We start from the raw sequence: 9,645 nt of genomic DNA, 5'->3' as shown, positions 1-9,645 counted from the left end.
TCTGGCATATCATATTTATTCATGGGGATATGCTACTAATGGAATGTTTAAATTGAATGTTGATAAAATGTCATAATTGAGTCACTTGATGTGATGCTCAGGTCAGTTATGGCTTTTGGATGGTTAAGGAATAAGTTGGAGCATTTATGTTTTTATTTAAATATTTTAAATATTTATATTTTGGTTTATTACAAACCTTAAATATAAAACATAATTTGTTATCATCCTTTGATTGCAGACAGTTTTGCATTTGATTCCCTACGGTTTTGCATTTTGATTGCAACCGACCATTTTGCACCCCATAAACTCTCTTTATATCCTTACGGTTTTACACCCCCCCCCCCTAACATCTATTTATTTATATATATATATATATATATGTATAAGGATACAAAAAGAGAAGGTAGTTAGGTGTGGAGTAGAAATAGTAGAAGAAAAAAGTTTTAAATATATTAATTTAAAAAGCAACATATCGAAAAGGTTTAGTTCGAAGGTTCTTTCGGTGTGCAAGGAAGAATCTTATCAGAATAAGGTTCTGGGCTGTTTTATCCTGAGGACGACATGGTGTCTGTGAACTGCTTGCATACTTTGGGCAGAGCCGCGAAACGTCTTAAAGAAAGCGACTTAGTCCGCGACTCATCCCAAGAATCATTCACCACTCAAGGCTTTTTCATTTTTTCGGGTAACTTCGTTCCTTTCTATTTTAGCTTACAACAAAATGATTGGTGATGAAGCACTGGGATGGACCCAAGTGTGAGAGAGTTTGCTGTTGGAAAATCACATGGACTTGTCTACAAGTTATCAACAACACTTCGTGAGTCGATGACCAAACAAATGCAACCCAGTGTCCTGCCTCTCGTAGTTGATGGCCTATAAAAAATCGGAGACATGCTTGACACAAGAAAATTTCCCTTGGTACTATTTCAACAGTTTTAGCATATAAAATGTGAGGACTTGATCTCTTTGGTTAGGATATAGGTACGAAAAATTGATACGTTGGTCTACAAAATAATGTGTACAAGTTGGAGAGAGTGGTCTGGAGGCAATTGAATGCGGATTGGCCAGAGACCCAGCTGCTCAAGCAATTATGTTCACATGGCTATGTGTTCCAATTTTTCAAGGACATCAGTTACGGAAAATAAAAATGATTAGTGAAGGATCGTGGCAGAGCCAAGTGCGAGTTTTCTCATGGAAAATCACATGGACTTGTCTTTCCAACTAATCAAGAAAAATATATGAGCAGAAATGAAGAAAAATAAATTCTAATTAAAGGCAGAAGCATTTGCAAGTTCACATGGCTCTGTCTTCAAATTTATCATCTCGTCAAAATACATTGGTGGTGATTGAGACTATATATCTGTTGAAGTACTGCATTCAGTCCAGCAATATTTCACCTAAAATACTGAAGTTGAGGTGGAAAACAGCACCATGTGATCAGTGTCCCTTCTATGCCCTATCAAGATGGTCTTAATCGTCACCAAATATTTCTTTCAACAGAGGACAATTCCTACATAAATCTATTAACTATATATATTTCATGAGACTTCGATCGCCTTCCATTCAAGTCTCTGAATATTCTCAACTCTTCTCTTCTTCTTGCTCCAATAAACTTCCACCGGGCGCATTTCTCTAGAGAGACATAAACCATGGGTTTCCGTCGTCCAGGTGTAACTCATGCAAAGAAAATTCTTCGGCAGTCATTTTCAATTCAAGTCTAGGAGGTTCATATAATGTAGCAGATGTCCCAAAAGGTTATTTAGCGGTTTATGTTGGGGAGAACGAGAGACAGCAGTTTATCATTCCTGTATCATACCTCAACCAACCTTCATTCCAAGACTTGCTAAGTGATGCTGAACAAGAATTTGGATTTGATCATCCAATGGGTGGTCTAACAATTCCCTGCAGACAAGATATCTTCATTGATATTATTTCTCAGTTTTGAATACTTTAGGATTACATGAGTTGCGTTACATTTTTGTAATGCAAAATTTTCAACATACTGTACAAATAATTTTCCCTTTTTGTGAGTCCAAATTGTACTTTCTGAAGGATGATGTAAATGAAGATTATAATTGTAGAGAATGTTGTTAGCCTCTCCTGCTATGTTATCCCCATAATTGTAAATACGGAAAGTTCACATGGTATTTGAGCCTTGGTCCTTTTTCTTTCCATGGCTTCCGCAACCGCATCTTCCTTTCCTAATATCTCTACCTTGGCTTCTGTCAAACTATCTAAAACAAATTATCTTCCTTGGGAGAGTCGTGTGAAGCAATTTTAAACTGGCCAAAATTTTTGGCGTTTTGTTGATGGTTCGTATCTGTGTCCTCGTCTGGTTATCACCACCACTGCTACAGTTGCCTCCCCTGCTGCCTCTGCTGATTATGATACTTCTACGGTTCTTCCACCAGTGGTCACTACTTCTCCAAACCCTGAGTACTTTGCCTGGTACTAGACTGACCACTCTCGTTAGTGTGCTCTGTGCTACTCTAACAGAACCTATTCTCTTCCCTTCATTCCAACTTTATTAATAAATAATAACAAAAGTTTATTAGGGACAGAACCGGGTGACTTGGCATTCTCCCTAATAAACTATTGTTATTAATAAAAGTTGGAATAAAGGGAGAGAACAGGTTCAATAAGAGTAGGCTTTCAAGAAACCTTCAGTCCAGTTGCAAAGCCAGTCACTGTTAGAGTTTTGCTTACACTTGTAGTTTAGTACAATTGATTTTTAAACCAATTAGACATAAGCCATGCCTTCCTTCATGGAGATTTAAAGGTGGATGTCTATATGCAACAACCTCCAGGGTTTGTTGATCCAACATCTCCAAGCCATGTTTGCAAGTTAGCAAAATCCCTTTATAGTCTCAAACAAGCTCATAGAGCTTGGTTTGACAAACTATTCCAATTTCTTCTCACTCTTGGATTCAAGCAATCTTCATCAAATGCATCTCTGTCTGTTCTTAATGTACCTGCTGTCATGCCCTGATCCCGACATACGTCCAAGATCGACAAGTGACATCACCAAATACTTGTATATCTGACATACCTCATCTCCGGGATATGGCAAATCACAACTCGAAAATCAAATTGCAAAGTAATTTTTCGTTTACTTTATGGCTGCATCTAACCTCCTCGTTAGATTGCCTACGTACCCTCAATAGGGATCAAGCCATTCATAGTTCACTTATCACAAAATCAGACCTTTATTCCACTAAGTTCAAGTAGAAAAGCATAGCATTCCTATAACATTTATTATAACCTGACAACATGTAATTCCTGGACTCAGGCTACATAACCAACCCCCATGAAAACATGATTTCTCTCCTATCCAACATATAAATCATTATGTCTCATCATGATATCGCAATTCACAACATACATCATATTTAAGAACCGATGAAACACAAAACCATTCTCTAGCCGCATTAAGTAATTAATTTGGTCAAAGTAATGACAATTATTCCCATATCTTCTAAATTCATACTTTATGAAATCATAATCGAATCGTAGAAAATCCTGAAAGAGTCACTCAAACGTCCAACATCTTTTCTAACTCAATTCACAAGATTCTTGAAACCATTGACACAAATATATATAAAACTAAAGCTAGAGTGACATAGTTAGGCCAAGCCTACTTCTCCAAATAATGGGATTTTAGACTACTCCACAAAATTTAACTACCTCGAGTTCCAGACCACTCAACGGAACCAACTAAATATGATCGCCTATCAAATGTACCAAGTAAAACTAATCATCGTCACCTCTAGAATGCGTATGGTCCTGCATCGCAGATATACCAAGCAGAACCATAGGCATAATCTCATCGTGCAGACAGTGATCACCCATTGCAGATATATCAAGCATGATCACCCCTGAATACATATAGTTCCCGTTCATAGATACACCAAGCAGGACCACATCCTAGCTCTAGGTAGTGACCACCCATCGTGGATATACCAAGCATGATCACTCCTAGCATGCGTATGGTTCCCCATCGCGGATATACCAAGCATGATCAACCCTAACAGTCTCCCATCGTGGATATATCAAGCAGGACTGTATCATATAACTCTAGGTAGTGATCACCTATCACAGATATACCAAGTAGGCCTGGCAAACGGATCGTGTCTGTCATGTTCGTATCGTTTTCGTGCAACAACTATTATTTTAATTGGTCATGCCACATAAATATTACTTGAAAACATTAAAACACATTTGTCGTTTAAGTACTACATATACACTCGAAAATAAGAGCCCAATAAACAAACAAACATACACTTCTAGTCTATTACAAAATATTACATGTGCAAGGATATGCAAAAGGAAAGAGTTTTTGTTTTCAAGGTTGTGAAGCCTTACTCAAAAGTTTAAACCTTGCCAATGGAACTCAATCCTTGCATGTTATTCCTTTTACAAAATCCTCAATTTTCATCTATCATCATGACATAAGATTTTGTGGTATCCACTAGTGTAAATATTTTAAATTGAAGATCGAATTCATTCATTGTATTCATAACGGGTCAAGGAGTGTAGCTGTAAAAAATCATCAAAATCAAAGTTAAAATAACCATTAAATTGTGATATGTGATTGATAACCGTTGAAATTTTTTGTCTCATTACTTGATCTCTGAATGTTTATTTTTTGCGATTTTTGGCGTATGTGATCTTGAAGCATATATAAACAAGTTTGACGGTTGGATCATTGAAATTAGTTTCGTAGAATGTGTATCCCATCAAAACGATAGATATACTTTATACTTTCATTGAGTAGAACATAAGATTTTGTGGTATCCACTAGTGTAAATATTTTAAATTGAAGATCAAGTTCATTCATTGTATTCATATAGGGTCAAGGAGTGTAGCTGTAAAAAATTATCAAAATCGGAGTTAAAATAACCATTAAATAGTGATTTTTCATTGATAACCGTCGAAAAGTTTTGTTCAGTTACTTGATCTCTAAATATTTATTTTTTGTGATTTTTGGCGTATGTGATCTTGAAGCATATACAAACAAGTTTGACAGCTGGATCATTGAAATTAGTTTCGTAGAATGCGTATTCCATCAAAACGATAGATTCACTAACTCTTGGGGGCGTTTGTTTGCCCTCACTAAGTGGGACTGGACTGGACTAGACTAACTGTTAGTCCAATACTGTGTTTGTTCCATGCTGGGACTAACATTAATGAGACTAAAGGGGACTAGCATGGACAAAACCCTTCACTAAGAGGTCTTAGCGAGACCCCCCAATAACCATGGGACTAGCTAAGACTATCCTCTCTCGTCCTCGTCATGCTCAACAACCACTCCCGATAAACTCCTCGTCATCTCCGGTCACCTAGATCATAATAAAATATTAATAATTTATATATTAAATAATATAATATTAAAATTTGTTATTATCCAGCTTCTTAGTCTAACACTACACCAAACGCTTCACTAAATTAGTCCAGCTTAGTCTAGTCTAAGCCAATCCAGCTTAGTCCTTGAAGCTAGTCCAGTCCGAGATAGTCCGGCGCAACAAACGCCCCCTTATAGTTTATTTATACTTTCATTGAGTATAACATAAGATTTTGTGGTATTCACTAGTGTAAATATTTTAAATTGAAGATCAAGTTCATTCATTGTATTCATATAGGGTCAAGGAGTGTAGCTGTAAAAAATCATCAAAATCGAAGTTAAAATAACTGTTAAATAGTGATTTTTCATTGATAACCGTCGAAAAGTTTTGTCCCGTTACTTGATCTCTAAATGTTTCTTTTTTGCAATTTTTGGCGTATGCGATCTCGAAGTATATGCAAACATGTTTGATGGTTGGATCGTTGAAACTAGTTTCATAAAATGCATATCCCATCAAAACAATAGATTCACTAACACTTAGGAGTTTATTCATACTTTCATTAAGTATAACATAAGATTTTGTGGTATCCACTAGTGTAAATATTTTAAATTGAAAATCGAATTCATTCGTTGTATTCATATAGGGTCAAGGAGTGTTCCTGTAAAAAATCATCAAAATCGGAGTTCAAATTATTATTAAATCGTGATTTTTCATTGATAACCGTCAAAACGTTTTGTCCCGTTATTTGATCTCTGAATGTTTATTTTTTTTTTATTTTTGGTGTATGCGATCTTGAAGCATATACAAACAAGTTTGACGGTTGGATCGTTGAAATTAGTTTCGTAGAATGTGTATCCCATCAAAACGATAGATTCAATAACACTTAGTGTCACATCCCGGCCCAGGGTGGACCACTTCCCCGGGCCCGATCCACCACCGTAGCACGATATTGTCCGCTTTGGGCCCCGACTACGTCCTCACGGTTTTGTTTTTGGGAACTCACGAGCAACTTCCCAGTTGGTCACCCATCTTGGGAGTGCTCTCGCGCGCTACTTGCTTAACTTCGGAGTTCCGATGGAACCCGAAGCCAGTGAGCTCCCAAAAGGTCTTGTGCTAGGTAGGGATGAGAATATACATTTAAGGATCACTCCCCTGGGTGATGTGGGATGTCACACTTAGAGTTTATTTATACTTTCATTAAGTATATCATAAGATTTTGTGGTATCCACTAGTGTAAATATTTTAAATTGAAGATCGCATTCATTCATTGTATTCATATAGGGTCAAGGAGTGTAGCTGTAAAATATCATCAAAATCAGAGTTAAAATAACCGTTAAATCGTGATTTTTGTTGATAACCGTCGACAAGTTTTATCCCGTTACTTGATCTCTGAATGTTTGTTTTTTACAAGTTTTGGCTTATGCGATCTCGAAGTATATGAGAACATGTTTGACCGTTGGATAGTTGAAACTAGTTTCGTAGAATGCATATCCCATCAAAACAATAAATTTATTAACATTTAAGAGTTTATTCATACTTTCATTGAGTATAACATAAGATTTTGTGGTATCCACTAGTGTAAATATTTTAAATTGAAGATCAAGTTTATTCATTGTATTCATATAGGGTCAAGGAGTGTAGCTGTAAAAAATCATCAAAATCGAAGTTAAAATAACCGTTAAATAATGATTTTTCATTGATAACCGTCGAAACGTTTTGTCCCGTTACTTGATCTCTAAATGTTTCATTTTTGCAATTTTTGGCATATGCGATCTCGAAGTATATACAAACATGTTTGACGGTTGGATCGTTGAAACTAGTTTCATAGAATGTGTATCCCATCAAAACAATATATTCACTAACACTTATTTGTTTATTCATACTTTCATTAAGTATGACGTAAGATTTTGTGCTATCCACTAGTGTAAATATTTTAAATTGAAGATCGAATTCATTCATTGTATTCGTCAAGGAGTGTAGCTATAAAAAACCATCAAAATCGGAGTTAAAATAACCATTAAATTGTGATTTTTCGTTGATAACCGTCAAAACGTTTTGTCCCGTTACTTGGTCTCTGTATGTTTGTTTTTTCGATTTTTGGCGTATGTGATCTTGAAGCATATACAAACAAGTTTGACAGTTGGATTGTTGAAATTAGTTTTGTAGAATGAGTATCCCATCAAAACGATAGATTCACTAACACGTTTATTTATACTTTCATTAAGTATAACATAACATTTTGTGGTATCCACTAGTGTAAATTTTTTAAATTGAAAATCAAATTCATTCATTGTATTCATATAGGGTCAATGAGTGTACCTGTAAAAAATCATCAAAATCGGAATTAAAATAATCGTTAAATCGTGAATTTTCGTTGATAACTATCAAAAAGTTTTGTTCCGTTACTTGATCTCTGAATGTTTTTTTTTTGCAATTTTTGGAGTATGCAATCTCGAAGTATATGCAAATATGTTTGACGGTTGGATCATTGAAACTAGTTTTGTAGAATGCGTATCCCATCAAAACAATAGATTTACTAACACTTAAGAGTTTATTCATACTTTCATTAAGTATAACATAAGAATTTGTGGTATCCACTAGTGTAAATATTTTAAATTGAAGATCGAATTCATTCATTGTATTCATATAGGGTCAAGGAGCGTACCTGTAAAAAATCATCAAAATCGGAGTTAAAATAATCGTTAAATCGTGATTTTTCATTGACAACCGTCGAAAAGTTTTGTCCCGTTACTTGATCTCTGAATGTTTAATTTTTTCGATTTTTGGCCTGTACGATCTTGAAGCGTATACAAACAAGTTTGACAGTTGGATCATTGAAATTAGTTTCGTAGAATGCATATACTGTCACGCACCGATCCTAACAGACTTCCAGGATCGACACATGACGTCACCAAATACCCGTAACTTAACATACCTTGCCTCCGGAATATGTACAAAGTATAATTCAAGATACAGATGCATAATAATTTTTTGAACACTTTATGGCTGCATCTAACCTCTTCGTTAGACTGCCTACGTACCCTCAATAGAGATCAAGCCATTCGTAGTTTAACTTTGCTATAACTCAACATATAACATAGTCTGTTTAAGGCAAAATGCATAACATTCCTCAATCAAACATTTGGACTTGACAAGCATGAATTATTCGATTCAAACTACATAACAACCTACATGACAATCAAGGTTTCTATTTCATACATCAAATAAATCATTATGTTTCAACATAAAATCGCTATTCATATCATGTAATATATCAAAGAATCAACAAAGCACAATAGTATCCTCTAGTCGCATTGATTATTGATCTAATCATATTAATAACAATTATATTTAACATCCTTCCACGATCATCTCAAGTAACCCATTCCATGATATCAAGGAGGCACGATATTAACATTTAATTATGTTAATCAGTCAATCAGATCACACCTTAATGCACAAAATTAATAAAGAACTTCTACATAATTCCCTACCTGGATTTCAAGTAATAACTGGATAATTCTAATTTATATTCACAAGATCTATTATGGGTAATTCTCATTCACTCGAATCCAGGGTACAAGTCTAACTTATGGAAATGAGCAAGAGTAGGAATTTCGGACCACTCAACGGAATCCAACCACATCGGGTTCCGGATCACTTAATGGAACCAAAATTATCAATCGGTTTCTCGCATGTAAAATTAGTGTCATCGATCACAATCTATAAACATCAAGTATAGAATCATGCTTTATGAAATCATAATCAAGTCATTGACAACTTCGAAGGAGTCACCTAGACATCCAACGACTTTTCCAATAGTTACTCGACAAGCATGAAGAGAAAGCTTGACCAGCTTCAGGAATCCGAAAGTCGGATTCAGAGTGACCATCAGATGTTTGTGGCTTTACTCCAAAGGCACCTATTGCCTTCATCCTCTAGAGTTTTACCGAGTGTTGAGGCTCCAAACAATCAACCTCCGGCGCCTCTTCTTCTTGAAGTTCCGCCGAGTGATGAGATGCCACCTAATTAACCTTTGTGAAGGCTCCTTTTTTTTTTTTTTTTTTTTTTTTTAACTCATGTAAAATGTACATTTATGTAAATTTTTAGAGAAATCAATAAACGAGTTTCGTTTCATTCAATTTATTTATTTATTTTTATTATTATTTTGTTACTTTATTATAGATTTTTTATTTTTTATTTTTCGTTTCATACGATACCATCTTTCAAAGCAATGATGGCCATTATTACCTTTTTTTTTTATTATTATTTTATCCTTCTTTTATTTATTTATTTATTTTTGAAG

The 9,645-nt window shown here is 35.1% G+C and overlaps 1 protein-coding gene across 1 annotated transcript; it reads left to right on the top strand.

Moving 5' to 3' along the window:
• Positions 1-741: 741 nt before the first annotated feature.
• Positions 742-2,093, top strand: LOC114827367 (auxin-responsive protein SAUR27-like). The gene is made up of 2 exons (XM_029109130.1): positions 742-858; positions 1,634-2,093. The coding sequence occupies exons 1-2, from the start codon at positions 742-744 to the stop codon at positions 1,940-1,942; spliced, it is 426 nt and encodes a 141-aa protein (XP_028964963.1). The 3' UTR covers positions 1,943-2,093.
• Positions 2,094-9,645: the final 7,552 nt, after the last annotated feature.

The sequence above is a fragment of the Malus domestica genome, chromosome 10 (genome assembly GCF_042453785.1).
Source record: "Malus domestica chromosome 10, GDT2T_hap1".
NCBI lineage: Eukaryota > Viridiplantae > Streptophyta > Magnoliopsida > Rosales > Rosaceae > Malus > Malus domestica.
This window is presented reverse-complemented; position numbering and strand designations above follow the sequence as displayed.

Excerpts from the sequence above, each read along its gene's own strand:
- LOC114827367 (XM_029109130.1), top strand. The coding sequence starts at position 742 with ATGGACCCAAGTGTGAGAGAGTTTGCTGTTGGAAAATCACATGGACTT. Across the intron at positions 859-1,633 it reads AACCCAGTGTCCTGCCTCTC|AGAGACATAAACCATGGGTT; the intron begins GTAGTTGATGGC and ends GCATTTCTCTAG.